The 20,349-nt window shown below is 37.3% G+C and overlaps 2 protein-coding genes across 2 annotated transcripts; both read left to right on the top strand.

Moving 5' to 3' along the window:
• Positions 1 to 55: 55 nt before the first annotated feature.
• Positions 56 to 9,479, top strand: LOC139945857 (gamma-interferon-inducible lysosomal thiol reductase-like). Its single transcript, XM_071943349.1, has 5 exons — positions 56 to 289; positions 948 to 1,133; positions 1,905 to 2,072; positions 5,327 to 5,473; positions 7,083 to 9,479. The coding sequence occupies exons 1-5, from the start codon at positions 158 to 160 to the stop codon at positions 7,215 to 7,217; spliced, it is 768 nt and encodes a 255-aa protein (XP_071799450.1). The 5' UTR covers positions 56 to 157; the 3' UTR covers positions 7,218 to 9,479.
• A 2,159-nt stretch (positions 9,480 to 11,638) lies between these two features.
• On the top strand, positions 11,639 to 19,922 carry LOC139945855 (RNA 3'-terminal phosphate cyclase-like protein). Its single transcript, XM_071943346.1, has 9 exons — positions 11,639 to 11,770; positions 14,175 to 14,246; positions 14,649 to 14,824; positions 15,862 to 15,933; positions 16,373 to 16,497; positions 16,779 to 16,904; positions 17,359 to 17,512; positions 18,228 to 18,331; positions 18,896 to 19,922. Exons 1-9 carry the CDS (start codon positions 11,641 to 11,643, stop codon positions 19,077 to 19,079), a joined length of 1,143 nt encoding a protein of 380 aa, XP_071799447.1. The 5' UTR covers positions 11,639 to 11,640; the 3' UTR covers positions 19,080 to 19,922.
• Positions 19,923 to 20,349: the final 427 nt, after the last annotated feature.

Raw genomic sequence — 20,349 nt, 5'->3', positions numbered from 1 at the left:
CTCATATGACAGTGTATCACGTGATAAAAGCCAGCACTGGTCACCTGACCACACAAAAACATTAGCCGGCAAAACAGAAATTGCAATCACACAGAACAGAAGCAGCAGTTGGTGGTCGATTGTTCCTTTGTTCGTAAAGATTTTTTCTCTCACAAAAATGGTTTCCCGATCTGTTTTGTCGATTTGCTTTTTAGCAGTGTTTGGATGTTCTGCAGTTTTGTCAGCAACACCTTGCCATTTCCCTCCACATTTGTGGTGCAGTTCGGTTGAAATATCGAAAGCGTGTCACGTAAGTTTTTTTTAAATGTTTTTGTAAATTTGTTTGGGGAATTCAACCATTTTTATATTATTTTGATTTTATGACAGATGACTATGATACTATGTGCCGTGGCCTGAGTGAGACTGTTTTGTGTTGGAAAAGTTGGAACTCTCTCGGTCTCAACCTTAAGTTTTAAAATTTATAAAAGCTTAGCCTATAGTTTCTTTTACTTTGTATATGATTATGAAACCAAGTCTGTGTAGAAAGTCTAGTCTCTATTCTAGGGAAACAAGTTAAACTTAAAGTTATAAATGCTAATGCCATTTGTGTTTACTTTGAAATCTTCTTTCCCTAAATATCGATACTCCATGGTTAAAACAAACAGTAAACAATATAACAAAAACAGTCAGAAACTTTCTGAATTCTGCCACCACTTTTTATAATTCATATGAAATATAAACAAAACCTAATTAGCTCAATATGATTATTTTTTTTATATGAATTATTCCTCTTTGTAAAAATGAGTGAAAAAGTGATGGCAGGATACGGAAAGTTTCCCAGTTGTGTAACTATTTATGGTCATAAATGAATAGGAACATGCCAGTCAGTATCTTTAAAAAAATGAAATAAAAAATTAAAGCATAATTCAAAACTTAGAAATCAAACAAGGTTTTGTTTTTGTTTCCAGGTGGAGAAGCAATGTGTCGACTGGCAACAACCTATGGTCAATAACGCACCATCAGTGAATATCACCCTGTACTTTGAATCTTACTGCCCAGGATGTCAAGCGTTTATCACCGGTCAGCTTTATCCAACATGGACTGAGCTCAGCAGCATAATGAATGTGACACTTGTCCCTTATGGAAATGCTCAGGTTCGTTTTAGTTGTTTTGGAATCTGAGTGTAATAGTGCCATGTATTAAATACTTGTAATGTCATTCATTTTAACCTTTTTTGAGATCATTAAATCTGTGTAATCTTCACCATATTACCAGACACGGTTTTATTGTTGACTTTTTCTTGGGAAAGTAATTTTTTTTAAAATATAAAACAGAATTTTTTTATTTTTTTTGAAACCTAGACACATGGGAAACATTGGAAATTGTTAATTCAGGTCATTGACTTTGACCTCTTTTGTTTGGAGAAAGTAGGCCAGATTTTGCAGTAGATTGTGGTCACTATGGGCGTTTTTTGAATTACAGGCAAAATTACAAAGAAAGATACAAGGAAAGTCACTTGTGAAAGTTTCAGCTGACTACATTGTCCACTTCTTTAGAAAACAACCAAAAACTGTCAGAGTATTATTTTCACTAGAACTTCAAATCCATCCGTGTTTAGCTAGCATTCATGAGCGGACACCAACCCTCAGAAATGTAAAAAATGATTGATGAATGAATCAATTCCCAGATTGATTTTTTTGGGGGGTGTAAAACTTTCCAAGCTGTATTCCTTTGAAGGGAATCTGTTCTCAAAAATAGTATATTTTCAACAGCTGCATTCTTCTTGTAATTCAAGGAGGTTTCTACTGTCTTATGTCTTTCATTTGTTGAGTATATACCAATCTATGACCCTACCTTTATTCGGCATGGGTCACTGCAATGGTTAAAACAAATTTGTTAACACTGCATTTTAATGTTCATACCAGGAGACTAAAAATTCCACGGGATGGTCTTACGATTGTCAACACGGGGAGCAAGAATGTCAAGGCAACCTTCTTGAAGTCTGTATCCTTCACTACGTAGACTTTTCCACTGCGTTTGACACAATCTACTGCATGGAGAAATCTGGGACGCCTGTGCCGCATGCAAAGGAGGTGAGAGTTTTGAAAAACTATTTTTAAAGACCCTGGACACTATTGGTAATTGTCAAAGACCAGTCTTCTCACTTGGTGTATCTCAACATATGCATAAAATAACAAAACCTGTGAAAATTTGAGCTCATTTGGTCGTCGAAGTTGCGAGATAATAATGAAAGAAAAAACACCTTATCACACGAAGTTGTGTGCTTTCCGAGGCTTGATTTCAAGACCTCAAATTCTAAATCTGGTCTTTAAATCAAATTTGCTGAAAAATACTTCTTTCTCGAAAACTACGTCACTTCAGAGGGAGCCGTTTCTCACAATGTTTTATACTATCAACAGCTCCCCATTACTTGTTACCAAGTAAGTTTTTATGCTAATAATTAGTTTGAGTAATTACCAATAGTGTCCACTGCCTTTAAAAACGTTGTTGCAGTTGATTTCACATTCACTACCTGTTTAAGGAGACCGAGGAAAAAACAGAAAAGGGAACACAAAGATCTCAAAAGGAAAATTGTAAAGGCTGGGGTGCTCCGCAAGGAAGTTTTTGTACAAAGTCTAAGGAAGGTTCTTAACTACAGTGACAGAGGAAGAACATCATATATATCCACAGGGATGCACAAAATAGAATTTGTGTTGACTCCTCTGAAGTCAATAACACTAAAAGGTTAGGGAAAGAGAGGGTGAATTTATGGTCCTTTCATTTGGAAAATTTTATTATGACATAATTTTAAGATTACACAACACTTTTTAATCAAGACCAATACAAATATCACAAGGGAAGCAAAAATAGCCCATCATTTAAACGAGATAATCATTGCATTAGGAAAAGACTGGATAAAGAAAACACACAGGAAGAAAAACCATTGTTTGATGTTTGCTGACCTCACTGGAGTCCTTGACCCAGTATAAATAGAGTATAGAAATGCCATTGTTGTCATCAAAGTCCTTTTTTTTATTGGGTTGAAAATGTTATTACTTTGAGGTTTGACCTTTTGGCTACTGGGTTAGCAAAATGGGAAAAGAATGTTGTAGTTTAGCTTTTGGATTGTTTGTTTTGCTGTAAAAGAAATTAGGATTTGTTTTGTAATGTACAGTGATCACTCCATACAATTTGGTTTCAAACAACTTCTTTGTTTAATCCTTTGGGGTGGTCAGGGTTGGTTAAGTATTTTTTTTTTCTTGCCTTCTACCTCTAGGACCCTGGTTCAAATTTCTGCCAGGGCATTATGTAGATTGGTTTTTCATTGTGTTTTCTTTATCCAGTCTTCTCCTGATGCAATGGTTAGCTTGTTTAGATTAGGAAAGTTTGTGTTTCCCTTGTGGAAAAAAACTATAATGAAACAGCAATTATGACATTTCAACTGTAGCTGCAGATTATGCCACATGATGCCACAGCACCCTGTTAACAGTGACACTGTGCTATGTTAATAAATGGGTCTCATAGTTCAAACCTCTGCATACATTATAGAAAAAAGTACATATGGTATGACCACTTTGAGATGACATCGGGTGTGACAAAGTGCTATGCATTGCATACTATTTTTTATTTTAAATCAGATGATCAAGTACTGTATGGCTACGAGTTTTTATCAGTGTGTTTGTTGTGTTATAAATGCCTTGGTGCAAACTACAAAGGTTACAAAGTTAAAACACTGTTATAATATTTCTTTTATTTGAACGATCTGCTTGTTTAAAAGGTTTATTGGCAGTGGTAAACACATAAATTCAGATCATGCACAAAGGACTTGTGAATAAGTTTTAACAATAACATTAAAAATAGGCATAAGTTGGTACATCAAGCACACAAAGTTTGAATCTGTGCCAAGTAGTATTTGTATAATGGCAAATGGTAAACACATGAATTGCAGATCATGCCCAAGAGGCGTGACAAGAATTTCAGCTAGAAGCATAAGAAAAACCATAAACTGGTCTGTAGCATAGAGTTATAATAAGAACCAGAGGGCGCATTGGTGATGTTGCTTGCACAAACGCGACGGGACTGCAAAGAGACACGCGCACAATTCTGTACGCGCGTTGAATATGAAGTACACATTGGAGACTGTGATTATTGAACGCTATACGTGATGCTGTTGTGTCAACTTACAAAATGGCTGCACAAACACCTGCTGTGGGATGCCTGTTTTGTCAACTTAGAAAATGGCCGCCTGCGCGCATGACGTTGCATATATATAGGCCAGTGCGCCTTCTAGTTCTTACTCTATGGTATGTAGGGAATGCTACAGGCTGGAAGGGCTACAAGCACCATGAGCACTGAAAGTCTGCAACCAAATTAAGTGCGAGCTTACACGCCTTATTTTTAAACTAATACACAAAAGTTTGAAACTTAAACTGTGCCATGAAATTTGTGCGCTCTAGTTTAAACACTCCTCACCGTGTTCATATCACATGTTTAAGCATGGCCACCTGATCTCCTCTCGACCAATATGGTTAAACTGTCCAAGGTACTTATAATCGCCTCTTGACCAATCAGGTACTATGAATAGGTACATTCAAATTTACTTCACCAGAAAACAAATATTTACTTTTCACATTTAGAGAACACAATAGAAGCAGAGAATAGTTGCGGCTTAATTGAACCCAACCATTGAGCAGTAGATCCAGGACTTTCAACAGGTCCCCAAAAAACTAGTTACAAAAAAGCAACTGGACGATCATGATGAGGGAGAGAGAGCAGGGAGAGGATCAGACCCTGTGTACCCATCCCCTAAAATCATGTTAGGGGCCCGTTTTCATAAAGCTGTTAAGCTGAAATAAACTGCTGAGCAAAAGTTTAGTGGGGCACCAGCCACAACAATGCAAAGATAGTGTAATTTGAGCTGTTAAAACCTGTTTCTGCTTAGCAATAATATTCTGTGCTTAGCATGTTTTGTGCTTGTAACAAGCTTCATGAAACACCTTTTACCTAACTGTTTTCTTTTTTGCTTATCAATACAAACCACAAGGGAAACTGACTGGGTAAATTTGTAAATGAGTTTTGGGGTTGAACAAAGAATTGACTAGAGATTCAAACCACTGACCTCCGGATTAACGTGCCGCCGCTCTACCAACTGAGCTATCTAGCCCTATATTGGCAGTGTCCTTCATCTTGATCTATAGGGAAACCGCCAATATAGGGCTAGATTGCTCAGTTGGTAGAGCGCCGGCACGTTAATCCGGAGGTCGTTGGTTCGGATCCCACTTTAGTCAATTCTTTGTTCAACCCCCCCCAATTTTCTTTTTTTTTGCTTGTTCATCACCACTCAAAGTGCATGATGAAGAACAACGTAAACTACGATCAAGTCTCAACGTGTGCAACGGGCCCAGAAGGTAACGCTCTTGAACATCAGATGGCGCTTAAGACAGACGCATTGAGTCCAAAACATACCTATGTACCATGGGTGACACTAAATGGGGTAAGTTTGGGGCCATCTAATTTTTGTTTAACACTTCCACACTTGAATCGAGTTTGATGAGCCGAATGGAGTAAGAAGTTGTGTGTTACTTTAAAAAGTTGTTGCCATTTCCAGTATTCAGAGATGCCTAGTCCAGAGGCCAGCTATGCGTGAGATTCTTAAAAAAAAAAAAAAAATTCCCTCGTTCTGGCCCCAATGCGTGAGAAAAATGGTTGCTGTGCGTGTGAGGGTGAGACAGAGCCCAAATGATTGAGTCTCACGCCTAATGCGTGAGACTTGGTAGGTCTGAGTATTCCGTTGAAACTTTCACTCTTGAAAGTATTTTATTGCATCCTTGTTTAACCAAATTCCTACAATTCTGCATTTTGTTGACAAAAACTGATGAATGGCCCTATACATTTATGACCATGCAGGGTCAACCACGAAGGGACATGCTATGCATTTAGTAATATTCACTTCATTTTTTACAATTTGAAAATTAATTTGTATTAAGGTGGGATCAATTAAAGATGTTTTGGGTTGTAATGTGCGCAGTCAACGATTTCACCAAACTCTTCCTAACTTAGGATTAAACTTAAGACGAGTCACAGCCTTGCACTGTAACATGTAAATGTAACCCGGAAAAAGGGTACACTTAGAAAAAGAATGAATAAAACTAAATAAAAATGCTAACTATGGGGGCACTCGCTTGAACAAATGAGAGAAACCAAGATCGGATAGGGCTAAGACGCGAGGAGATGCAAAAAATAGGAACAGTGACTCAAAATGTAGGTTTCTCAACAACAAAAATAAAAAATAGCTTTATTGACTATAAATCAATCAACAAAAGCAGTATTAAACAATAAAAACCTCTAGACCAAACTCAGGATCTAAACTTTCTTCCTTATAAACCTTAAATTAAACCAGTCAAACCTAAACCAAGATATCTAACTGAGACTCAAAAACCAAAACTAAACTAGAGTAAAACTAAAACCCAAACACAGTGCCAAAGAAAAGTTACAAATTAAAATCAAAATGGCTTTAGGAAACCGAGTCCAGAATAGCAGAAAATACACTTGAAGATGGCAAAATTACATGGTGAAGAAAAACAAAACTTGAAGAAGAGAGCTAGAACACATGTGCTCCCTGCGCTGCCAGGCTGCTATCTGATTATAATTATATACAATGCACTGGATGGGTGACTTCACTACCAAAGGATTAAGAACTGTTTACAAACATGTAACAAAAGACTTCTAAGAAATAACAAACTACATGTACAGGGGTGCAATAAAACAGCTGAAGGGACAATGTAAACAGGAAAGGGCAATTAACTAGAACCTGGAACTAATTAACTTGAATAACAACACAAAGAATTTTCTACCCCTACTACATAAACATTACGATTAATCCTAATTTAGGACAAGTTACTCGTCCTAACTTGAGATAGGATTAATCTTAGCATTTTGTGAAATCGACTGCAGGGGACTTAACCAGTGAAAACATTGTTTTCTTTTGTAAGTGAGCACATGCTCAATACTCTGTTGGCAATGGACATTTCCCTGATGAGTCTACTGCCACCTAGTGTTCCGAAGTGTCTCATCTCATCCTCACTCTTATTTTCTTTCTGAAGGTTCACACAGAGCAGATTGAAAATGAAGCGACGAATAACCTCAAGAAGTTGGTCTGCAAGACGTACCAAGGACCCAAACCTACTGCCTGCACCCAGGATCTCCAGAAGCTTGACTACTGCTACAGTAAAGAGTAGAAATCATCGCATTTGTTTGTGGGTAATCAATTATTTTGTTATTGAGTATGACATGACCAGCTCGGACCGCAAACAACATTTTGATTTAAGCTGTTTGTGGATTAATTAATTTGAATGATATCGGGTGCAATTACTTGCCTGGTCAGTATTAAAGACTCAGTTCCTTGAATGAAATTGGCAACAAGTGATCTTTTCTAATATTCAATAAAAATGTTTTCAATCAATATGGAAATTGAGTTCACCTGATACTCAACAGAAATCAATTGTACACAAAGTCAAGAATCATTTTGAATGGCCTTCTCCAGTGCTTTTTACTTCAGAAAGATCTGCAAAAAGCCCTGTTCTGTCATCACTCATGTATCACCATTTGTGGGAGCTCCGTTTTTATAGTTTTGTTGTAATAATAAAGCAACATCCCACAGATGACATTAAAGGAACACGTTGCCTTGGATCAGATGAAAAGCGTTTGAAACAGTTTGTTATGAAATGCATATGGTTAGAAAGATATTTTAAAAGTAGAATGTGATGATCCACACAAGTTTCACTCAAAATTGCACGGTTTTCATTTTACGTCGCGAACTAACACGGTCGGCCATTTATGGGAGTCAAAGTTTTGACTCCCATAAATGGTCGACCGTGTTTGTCGACGAGGTTAAACGAAAACCACGCAATTTCGAGGCATATTTGTGTAGATCATTGTATTCTACTTTTACAACATCGTTCTAACCATATCAATGTTATAACAAACGGTTACAGGACGTTTTCAAGACCAACTCGACCGATCCAAGGCAACGTGTTCCTTTAAGGTAGTGTCAGATTTTGATGGCGCACTGGACACTTTATTCCACTTTATTCAAATCAAAACCTTGCTGCCCAAATAATTGAAATCAATACTTTTAATTCTTCTGAAATTTAACATAAGGTAAACAAAACAACAAAGAAATAATTTATAAAGTATACAACCAGGTTCTACTGCCTTGTACAAATATTGAAGATTTTTTTAAAGGGTTTGTTTAATTAAAGCCATTGGACACTTTCGGTAAACAGTATTGTCCAAGGCCCACACTTTGTGTATCACAACTTATATATAAAATAACAAACCTGTGAAAATTTAGGCTCAATTGGTCATCAGAGTCAGGAGAAAATAATGGGAAAACCCACCCTTGTTTCCGCACGTTTCGCCGTGTCATGTGTTTAAAATAAATCCGTAACTCTCGATATCGAGAATTTATATTGTTTTAATGTTTTCTCAAAAAGTAACGCATTTCATGGAATAATATTTCAAGAGAAGTCTTTCACCATTACCTTCTGTAGTAAACCCTGTGAGTTATTTGTATATCTGTGAACTTTTAATTTTTTTTCTGTTCCGAAAGAGTCCAATGGCTTTAAGTAATCTTGTTGATTGGCGCTATTTGGTATAACAAATTGGAAGCAACTAGATTTTGGATAGAAATTAATTCCAGTTACTCTCAGGTAGTGGAAAGTGGAAAGCTTCTCTTCAAATATTACTTACTGAGGTGCTGTAGTTTTTGAGAAATGAGTAAAACAATGTCATGAAAATACGTTTGTAAATGATTAAAATAATTTTCGTCTCATGAGACGAAAAATTATTTTCATGACATTGTTTTACTCATTTCCCAAAAACTACAGCACCTCAGCACATAATATTTTCAGGGAAGCTTTCTACTATCATTATCTTCAAACTGTGTAAGTTTAGTGTAAATCTGTGGACATTGTGTTTTTTTTGTCCTACAAAAGTTACATAGACCCTTCAACAAAATAAGACTGAAAGTTCAAATTATTGTTACAAGTTATGTTACATTTCAACTAAATGTGAAGTATTTCCTAAAATGTGAACATTTTCTAAATGTATCCCTTTACTGCCTTCTTGTACCAATTACTTTTGACTTTAATTGTGTGTCAAAAATAATGATAATTTGAATAACTTGTACAATAATTTGTAGCAAATTTGGCAATCAAAGAAGTTTGTTAAAATATTATGTGAACTAAATGAGGCTTTTAAAATAAATTATCTTGTTAAACCACACTGCTTACTATGTATGGGTAAATAATAAATAATCTTTTTATCAAATAGACTGTTTACTGTAAACAATGCACAAAATATTACAACATAAATGTAAAGCATCTGATTTCTTAATGCATCGCACCTTTTGTTCTAATCTTAGTTTGTTGAAAATAATTGAAATTGCTGTGGTGTCCGTTTGAATGCTGATCAGAATATGCCCTGAAATCGGGTTAGTACCCACTGCCTTTCTAAGCTTGGACAGATTCGATGTCTTGGATCAAATACTGTGCTTTCTCAAAGAATTAGGCATTGTATTCAACTTAAAGCCATTATACACTTTCGGTAAACAGTATTGTCCAAGTCCCACACTTCGGGTATCACAACTTATATATAAAATAACAATCCTGTGGAAATTTAGGCTCAATCGGACATCGGAGTCGGGAGAAAATAACGGGAAAACCCACTCCTGTTTTCGCGCGTTTCGCCGTGTCATGACATGTGTTTATAACAAATCCGTAATTCTCGTTAACGAGAATTTATATTGTTTTACTGTTTTCTCAAAAAGTAAAGCATTTCATGGACTATTATTTCCAGAGAAGTCTTTCACCATTACCTTCTGTAAACCCTGTAAATTATTTGTAAATCTGTGAACTTTTTTTTTTTTTTCTGTACCGAAAGGGTCCAATGGCTTTAAACTTTTGTATACTTTTCTAAATGATTTTGCTTATAAACTAGTAGCAAGTAAACAACAACCAATTATACTGATTTTACACGTTGTTTTGACAACTGTTTGGTAGGTTACCTTTGAGTTTTCAAATTTGGAAATTATTAGAATTTAAACAGTTTTCTTTTCTAGAAAAAGTATTTGTAAGTTACTTCTAATAAGTAACCTTGTAGCCCAAGTGCAAATTTGGAAGTGGGAATTAACAAAAAAGTAATTAGCTCATCTTTGCACAGGTACTGTGCGGCCTTACAATGCAATGTTATTAAAGTTGATTATAAATTATTAATATTTAATCATCAATCTTAAATAATTATGAATTTTGAAGTAAAATTAAAGGAAAGGTTGCTTTAAAGAAAGAATTTCTCTCAGGAATGGAATGTTACAATAAATCAAATATTGAATGAAAGAAATGTATAGGCTCTAAGTATGAAGTTTCTTGTGCAAAATCAATTTAACAGTAAATTAAACACAGTGCTGCAGGCCTGGTCATCGAGGTTTTTGCCCCTGTTGCCCTGGATTTTCATGGGTGCCTCACAGAGGTTTTCCGTAGACTTTAAAACCATCCATTGGAAGTGACCTTTACAATGAATGATCTTGACCTCTCACAGGTGAAAATTCCAGACCAAATGTTGTTTGGTCATGCTGGGTTTCTTTTTGAAGAAATTGATATTTTTTTGTCCTTAAATGGGGTAGACAGGATGTCAATCTCCAACCCCATGTACTGCATGATTTTGATTTGTTCAGTTTCTGGGGTTGCGTTTGTTCAGTTTCTGGAGTTTGCATTTCTTGTCTTTGATTTGTTTGGTGGCTTCTGTGTAAATCAGAAGCCTTGTGTGGTGATGGTGGGGGAGGGGGGGGGGATGGGTTGAGTCACCTGGGCAGGGGGGAGAATCATGGATGAGGAGGGCTGATCCAGGCAGTGGGCTTAAAAACGCTTTTGGGGCTTATGCAACAGTAAAATGTCGCAGAGGATCTGGTCAAAGCTATCTTTGCCTTCATTGTGAAGACGCCATTGGACCTCGGCAAGATCAATCTTGGATTTGTCAGCTACGTTTGTTGATCCTTTTGCCACGATTTTCTCTTTCTGGACAACATGAAGACAAACTTTACGACATTTCTCAAACCACCAGTCTACAGTTTTACTTCTCATCGTATCGCCATCTTTAAAACAAATTTCCCTTATTGTTGATTCACTTGACAGTCCTGCAGCCCAGCAGTAGGTCATCAACAAGACTCTTCGTAGAGATTTCTTAGAGGCTGTAAACCAACTGCCGTGTCGAATGCTGCAATTGCGCGTTCTCTTGCGGCATCCTCGATGAAGACATCTCCAAGAGAATCCGACCTTGTGTTCCTTTTTCACTGACCAAGACATTAGATGTCTACAATATCGACAGGATGGTTTTTCTGCAATAAGACCCCGTTTCTTACAGAATTCAATTGTTGATTCTGGGGTCGACAGTTCCTCACATAATCTGGACAAAGTCCAAGGAAGAACTTCATCTTCTGATGACATGGTTGAGTGCTAAAAAAGAGACTCATGTAAAATGGTATAACGATGGTGTGAATGTTATTGTCGCGCACGTGCTCTGTTTGGTGTGTCGTCTGCTTCACTTTTATCTGAAAACAAACTTTGGACAAGCGCCCTCTATTGAAAATTTGAACTGCTTTTAAAGATGGCGGCGTCCACGCTGAAATACGAGGGTTGCAATTTTTTCCGCCAAAGACTCGTTTTAGCCACTTTGAGCGGGAAGTCAGTCCGGATTACTAAAATTAGAGCCAAAGATGACGATCCAGGATTACGTGGTAAGTATTTGTTTTGAGTGAATGTAGCATAATAATCAATAAAAGTCTTAAATTCATGAATTAGACGACACGTGGTCGGTGGTCGTCGTGTGTCATGTGTGTGTTCCCTGTTTCCAGTATGTCTGATTCAATAAATCAACTTACTCATGAGTGTTGTTTCAAAGTGGATTGTAAAGTACACCAATACACTACACTATACTCCCGGTCCCAGCTGTCCATTTAGCCTATTCTTGGATGAGTTTTCTGACTTCCTTGACGGGTGTTTGTTCTCTACTGGGTCACTAGTAATCTCCGGTGATTTTAATATTCATTTGGATCCACCGATTTCCAAATCAGCATCCTTCACAGACTTATTGGCATCTTATGGCCTGCAACAGCATATCTGTGAGCCAACACATATACATGGTCATACTCTTGACCTATTGCTGACCCGGCAATCTGGTAGTGACAGCATTTTTGATCCCCAAGTTGTTGCGGGAATATCAGATCACTCGGCTATTGTCTGCAACTTCAACCTCACCAAACCAAGAGCAAACTTGAAGAAACTATCTTCAAGGAATGTGGGTGCGATAGATCCTCTGTGTTTCATCCGTGATCTGGAGCAGAAATCCTTGGTTGACAGCTGCAGTACGGATGAACCTGACACTGCGGTTACCAAATACAACTCAAGTATCACAGAAGTCCTAAACCATCATGCTCCTTTAACCACGAGAACTTTAAGAATCAGAACGAATACACAGTGGTACAATGGTGAGATAGCACGGGAGAAAAGAATTCGTAAACAAAAGGAAAGACAATGGCGTTCATCAAATCTTGAAATCCATCGTCAACTCTATATTTCTCAACGTCAGAAGGTCCAGTCTCTCATACGATCAGCTAAGATCTCCTACTACAATAACCTCGTGGACGACTGCTGTGGTGACTCAAGGAAATTGTTTTCAATAACAAATAATCTCTTGAATCGCAAGTCCGACACACCCTTGCCTGATCACATAAGCAAACAGCAACTCTCGAACAGATTCAGTCAGTTTTATCGGAGCAAAGTGGAAGCGATTTGTACTAGCCTAGATAAACAGAGAGGAGAAGCTGTCCACTCTTCAACCCCGGTCACAGCAGTAGCTCTGGACAATCTACGCCCAATCACATCTACTGAGGTCCGGTTGATCATCAATAAATCTCCCACTAAGTCTTGCGACCTTGATCCATTGCCTACCCATCTGCTTAAGAAATGTTTGCCAGTTATGGTTCCAGCCATCACCAACATAATAAATTCCAGCTTTCAAAGTGGACAATTCCCCAATACTCTGAAGCACGCTAATGTCCGACCTGTGTTGAAGAAGAATGGCTTGGACATCAACTCATTGCACAACTATCGACCGGTATCAAATCTCCCTTTCCTCTCCAAGGTTATGGAGAGGGCTGCATTCTCCAGGCTCACAGAGCATCTGTCTGATAACAACATACTAGATAGTCACCAGTCTGCATATAGGAGCAATCACAGTGTTGAAACCCTTCTTGTGAGTTTGACAGACCATATACTACGGCAGATGGACAACGGTAACCTGACGGCTCTGGTTTTGCTTGATGTTTCCTCGGCTTTTGATACAGTCTGTCACACAACTTTGATCGAGCGCCTTCAAACCTTTGGAGTAAGGGGACCGTTCAACTGTTGTTGTCAGGTTGATCTTTGTTATTGTATGTAAAAAAATGTAGTGGCAATTATTATAAAATTTAAAGGCCGTGGACACTATTGGTAATTGTCAAAAACTAGCCTCCACAGTTGGTGTATCTACGGAAATCCGTATCTACACATATGCATAAAATAATGAACCTGCGAAAATTTGAGCTCAATCGGTCATCGAACTTGTGAGATATAAATGAAAGAAAAAAACACCCTTGTCACACGAAGGTGTGTGCGTTTAGATGGCTGATTTCGAGACCTCAAGTTCTAAATCTGAGGTCTCGAAATCAAATTCGTGGAAAATTACTTCTTTCTCGAAAACTATGGCACTTCAGAGGGTGCCGTTTCTCACAATGTTTTATACCATCAACCTCTCCCTATTACTCGTCACCAAGAAAGGTTTTATGCTAATAATTATTTTGAGTAATTACCAATAGTGTCCACTGCTTTTAAAGTCATCTATTACATTTGTTTTTGTCGGTCTAAATTATGAATTATTAATCAAATAATAATTTGGAAAAGTTTCTGTTTGGAACCATCACTTCATTCAATATGAAATATTTATAGTAATGCTATTTACTATTAGTATCTAATTTACCTCAATGAGATATCCCTTTTTGTAAAAATAAATGAAAAAGTGGTGGCGCCATACGCAAAGTTATCCAAAAATTTATAATTTTGACAGCGCTAAATGTATCAATTTTTTTGCATTTTATATAACAGATTTTGAGGCAAGTTTCATCAGACTGTTGGATAGAGTCACCAACGGATCTCGCATTGAAGTCAATGAAACAGGTATTGCATGAAACTTTTAATTTATAGTTGATTCAATCAACTGTAAAGTACAAAACAACGCATGATAAATAACAAATATATTAATCAATCATATGAAGGTTCCCTCTCATCCACTGGCTGTGATGGCTGATGTTGAAACAAGATGGAAACGGATGAATGATGGAAATGCACTGCTGTTGGACACAGAAGATGGGCTAACATTTTACTTTTGGCTATGTCCTCACCCTCTGTCAACTCTATCGCTGAAATTTTGAAAACAAATTCTGAAAAGAGTTTCCCCAATATGATCAATAAAGCATGGCACCATTAATGTTTAGATTCGTTGAGTCAGTTATTTCTTATTTATTATTTTCTTATTTCTTATTATTTCTTAACGATGGCTTTCTCTGTTCACCCACACAGGTACCAGCGTCTTGTATCAACCGGGGCTATTGAGTGGGGGAACCATTGAGCATGACTGCAACACACAGAGAGCTATAGGCTACTACCTGGAGGCCCTGATACAGCTGGCCCCCTTCATGAAGAAACCAATCAAAGCTGTACTCCGAGGCATCACTAATGATCAAGTGGATCCATCGGTAGGTTTCCGTCATTCTGCCTGGGCCCAATTTCATAAAGGCTGTAAGCACAAAAAACCTGCCAAGCCTTTCTTAGCTATTAAAACACAGGTTACCAGCCACATTCCATTAAGTTTACATAGTTGTGACTGGTGTCCCACTCATATTTTGCTTAGCAAAGAAAGCAGTATTTTTTGCTGACAGCTTTATGAAACTTGGACGTGGTATTCACTTTAGAGAAGAAAGGAACTCTACTGTCTCACCATTCCATATCCATATCATCCATTATGTTTTCAAGGGAATAAAAGAGTGGTGACAAAGTCTTAAACGGCCATTTAAAACCAGTGGGGGGGGGGAGGGGTGGCGTGGGGTTTGGGGGTCATAGCTGCGTAGTAACGGACCTAGCTCAAGCTGAAGGGGAGGTCCTTTATTGCACGGCCATGATCCTGCAAGGTTCTAAATGGCTGTTTGAGACTGAGTCCCGACTCTTTTATTCCCATTCATCAATACCTTTCCATTAAAGGATCTATGTACTTTTTGTAGGACAAAAAACACAATGTCTACAGATTTACACTAAACTTACACAGTTTGAAGATAATGATAGTAGAAAGCTTCCCTGAAAATGTTACTTGCTGAGGTGCTGTAGTTTTTGAGAAATGAGTAAAACAATGTCATGAAAAACACTATCATTATCTTCAAAAGTAAATCTGTGGACATTGTGTTTTGTGATACAAAGAAAAGAGTTCCCAAATCCTTTAAAAACACTCCAAAATTTTTAACAGTTAAGACTCAGTCTGACAGTTATTAGCTTCTGTTGGCCTCGACTCTTTGTTGAATTTGTATCTACTTACCCAAATTTTTCAATTGCTTGCTTAAGCTTCGAGCTATCTCTTTCAAGTTTCAAACTTGTGCAAGCCAATTATGCGACCTACATGTACCAACTGAATTTGGGCCATGGTACTTGCGCGTTCCATCTCGACTCAATTTTCATTACCTACAATGTCTTTTTTGTTGACTGATGACCATGAGTGCACTATGTTTTTCTATTTTATAATCAGGTTGACGTTATAAAAACAGCATCCTTCCCAATACTTAGGAAGTTCTACATTGATGAGGGTCTGGAGCTTAAGGTACAAACCGGATTTATTTTTCCTTCTGTTTTTGGTTAAATTTGTATTTCATTTTTGTAATACCTGGTACTTTTTGAAGCAGGTTTGCTGACTATTTGTAATAATGTTGTAATGATTATTGTACATTAGAAAATATTTAGACAAGACTTGTTTTATAACAGAAATATTAAATATATTTGCTTTTTAATCTTAAAGGTTTGATTCACAAGTTCTCATAAAGGCAATTTATTTTAAAAGTAACCAATAGTTTATGATTTTTTTCTGATTTCTGATTTTGTTACCCGTATAAATATCAGCAAAATCTGTAATGGCCAGAAAGGAATAAACGCCTGTAATACAGGCGTATACCATTATGTATATGTAGGTAAAATTTTGTACTTGATAAAAGAACCAAGTAACTTGCCCATCTGATAAGTGAAATATTTGTTTTCAAATCCAGATAACTAGAAGAGGAGCACCCCCTGGTGGAGGCGGTGAAGTGGTCTTTAAATGTCCTTCAAAGAAAACACTCCGACCACTTCAGTTCATCAGACCAGGGAAAATCAAAAGAATACGGGGAGTAGCGTATCCTTTTCAAAATGTTTCATCTCTCATTTTTGAGAAATGAGTAAAACAATGTCATGACATTGTTATACTCATTTCTTAAAAACTACAGCACCTTAGCAAGTAATACTTTCAGGGAAGCTTTCTACCATCATTATCTTCAAACTGTATAAGTTTAATGTAAATCTGTGGACATTGTGTTTTTTGTCCTACAAAAAGTACTCAGACCCCTTACGGAAGATTAAGAAAACTGAAAATTACAATTTTTTGTTGTTGACATTTCCTTGACTGTGATATTCAAGATATGCGATGCGTGTTTCGCCGGCTGTTGCTAACAGAATAGTTGACGCTGCTCGCAGTGTTCTCAATCAATTCCTTCCAGACATCTACATCTACACAGACCACGTCAAGGGAGCACAGTCAGGAAAGTAAGACAAGACATGCAAATTTTCTTATATTTATTGTCTTTCCACCATGTAAATCGTCAAGTCTTCTTTATCAATTGTTTTTTTTAAATCAGATAATGTTAGGAGATAATTACTTTCTATTTGGAGAGTATCATACCAGTACTTCTGTAATCAGTAACCATTATTGTACCTGCCTGTAATTCTTTATCTCTCTGACATAAAAGCATTTGCAAGCACCTCACACAAAAACTCAAACACTAAACAGCTTTATGTTTGACTTCAGGCCAATTGAAGTGCTGAGTTTTCAATTTTCCCAAGTTGAAATTCTCTCAACCACTTTTGTTGAAATCAAGCTGCTGTTTTGAATTGCTCACAGACACTGTAGCAGCTAGACAATCTTGCTGGCATGATTAGCAGGAACACTCGGTTTCCAACATTTTGTGTATCTTTATCTTATATAATCTTTGATTTTCAGGTCACCAGGATTTGGTTTGTCATTAGTCGCTGAAACAACAGAGGGCGCTTTCCTGAGTGCAGAGCTGTCATCGAATCAGAAGGGTCAAACACCAACGATTCCCGAAGACCTCGGCAAGGAGACGGCGATGCTCCTCATGGAAGAAATCTACAGAGTGAGTTAATAATAATCGGTTTTAATATAAATAATCGGTAATATATTGTGCTTTTCACACCCAAAGAGATTCTCAAAACACTCCAACATATCATTACCCCAGTCGATTTCACAAAGAGTTAGGAGTCCTAACTTAGGACTAGTCCTAGGAGATATAAAAAACATTAAAAAAAACGTATGGCTAGTCCTAAGTTAGTACGAGTAACTCGTCCTAACTCAAGACTGGGGAGTATACAGCCTGTTATTATACAATTATACTCCCCAGGGAGCTAAGATGGGTGCTACTATAGCTAAATCATTTACAACAGCCATCCCTGCCCTCACAGGTATTCACAAGTATAAGGTATAAGGTAAAGTAAAAGAAAATTGTTTTTAACCCATTGTAAAAATAAGAATATTATATGTTTTTCTTTCAATGAATTGTTTTTTTTCAGTCAGTGGAAATAAGTGAGTGTAGGCTCGCTCTAAATCCATCACTGTGGTTATAAGTTTATAAGTTTTTGGTATTTGACTGAACAATAATAATACGAAATTGTAAAGTGCCCAATCAAAAAATGCACACTGTTAGGAGTTCAAAATCAAGTTAAAAATATGCATGAACTTAAATTTACCACTAAACATCTCCACATCAACACAGATTTACAGAGTTTGAAAGTGCCAATTAGTCAAATTTTATTAATCTTGTTCTTGTTTCAATTTTGTTTTTTGGGTTCCAGGGAGGATGTGTTGATTCAAGGCATCAGAGCTTAGCGTTATTATTCATGGCTCTTGGCCAATCAGATGTCTCCAAATTATTGACTGGACCGCTCTCACCACATACGTAAGTATCACTGAGATACCTGCTGGAGAATATGGGCGATCAAGGGTTAGAATCCCACCTAAGATGACTGTGTAATTTTGTTTTTCTCCTGGGCACACTTTCTTAAAGCTTTCAAGCAGAAAAAATTATTTATTTAATAAGCAAAAGATGAGTAAGAGCTCAAGACCCTTGGTCCCCCCACCTCCAAAATGAGATGGAGAACAATCCACAAATGAAAAGATTGGTACAAAAGGCAAACTTTCTTAAAGGCTTTTTTTTCATTTCATTTAATTTCATTACTAATTTTGGTTTTGAAGCCCATTGAAGCCCCTCAAAAAAGTGAACTTAATCACTATTAATAGCCAAGAACAACTTGGAGAGAAGACAAAGAAGGAAGTTTCAGTTTTAAAACCCAAGAGATTTATTCCAGGCGAAACCCATACAGTCAGGTACAGTCTGAAAACCCGATCCACATAGTGCCTCGCTGGGATTCGACCTGGGGTCCTAGAGGTGCAAGTCAAGGAAAGATACCACTACGCAAACATGACGGCCTTTTGTTTGAATACAATTGTTCTCCTTGTGTAGGATCCAGTTTCTTCGACACATGAGAGATTTCTTCCAGGTGATGTTCAAGATGGAGTCACAGCAATCCAATCAAGACGATGATGCGGCGGAGGATGGAGAAGAGGGCCAGAGAGTGGGCGGGGACAAAGTCCTCCTGACGTGTGTCGGAGTGGGATTCACAAACCTCAGCAAGACAACATTATGAGGAATTATTTTGAGAGGGGGTGCTCCCTTATTTTTAAATGGGACTGTGACATTTCTTGTGAAAAATTTGTAGAATCAAAGGCTTTAACTGTAGGCCATTCGCTGACAAGTGTCGGAGGAGTTGGATTCACAATATTCATCAAGACAACGTAATGAGGAATCATTTTGGGAGGGGGTGCTCCCCTATTTTTAAATAGGACTATGACATTCCTTTGGAAGTCAGATCTTTTACAATCGTAGGCTTCCACGAGAGCTGGCTTTAAATTCAGCCACATAAGTGGTTTGTGAACACACATCATCTAACTTAAGTCTTTGGAAAAAATATTTAATGGCCTGACGTTTCAACCCTAGCAGAGTCTTTCTCGAAGGCTTAATGACAACACAACAAACATGAACAGGTAACTAAGTGAAACATGAGCAGTGAAGTGGAAATACATGAATGGGGTTAGAAAGCATGCAGAAAAAAAACAATGGGTAAACAACTAATAGGGGGGCAAAGGGGGGGGGGGTTGAAGGGAAGGGACTGGCTTGACCACAAGTCTTTTGGACAAAGATTATCTTTGGCATGGTTGCTTTGTGTGTAAAGCTCTTACTTGTGACCAATGTGGCTGCGCCCTGGTTCAAATCCTGGATGGCACATGTGAAATGAAATGTGGGTTGGTTCCTTTGTTCCTCCTGTCCTGCGTTTTTTTTTGCAGGCCCTCGGTTTTTTCTCTTCATGTAAAAAATCAAACACTTATGTTCTCAGGCTGTGCTCCCTGGTCATAATGCAGTTGAAGGGTTAATTTTGTTTTTTAAAGGGATTAGCCTTAAATTGTAAAATATTTATTGAAGGTCAATAAAACAAAATATTGTTGATAGTAATTTGATAACAGCTGTCTTGTTTTCATTTGTGTATCATGTAGGTTGTCTTTGTTTCTGCATCATTCTACAGAAAATTTCATTAACACAGTTCAGTTAATTAATTAGTAAATTTGTAAAGATAGAGGTTTCAGATTAAAAACGTTTTTAATATTGGTAGTAAAACTTTTTGGAAAAAAGCCACTGTCCACCCTGAAAAAAAACACCAATATGCTAATATCACTTCACTATCCAACCAACCCCATGTAAGATTAAAGCAAAAATTAGAGTTCAGTTATTGTTCCTTGGCGTATTATTATTATTTGTTTTGGTAGTTATGTTACCCTGGGCATATACTAGAGCTACAATCAGTGTGTCCCTGGATGACCTTGGTTATCAGTAAAATCACGGACTCTGCATAAAGTCCATGA

The sequence above is a fragment of the Asterias amurensis genome, chromosome 13, assembly GCF_032118995.1.
Source record: "Asterias amurensis chromosome 13, ASM3211899v1".
NCBI lineage: Eukaryota > Metazoa > Echinodermata > Asteroidea > Forcipulatida > Asteriidae > Asterias > Asterias amurensis.
Note: the sequence above shows the minus strand (reverse complement) of the source record. Positions and strands in the feature narration are given on the sequence as shown.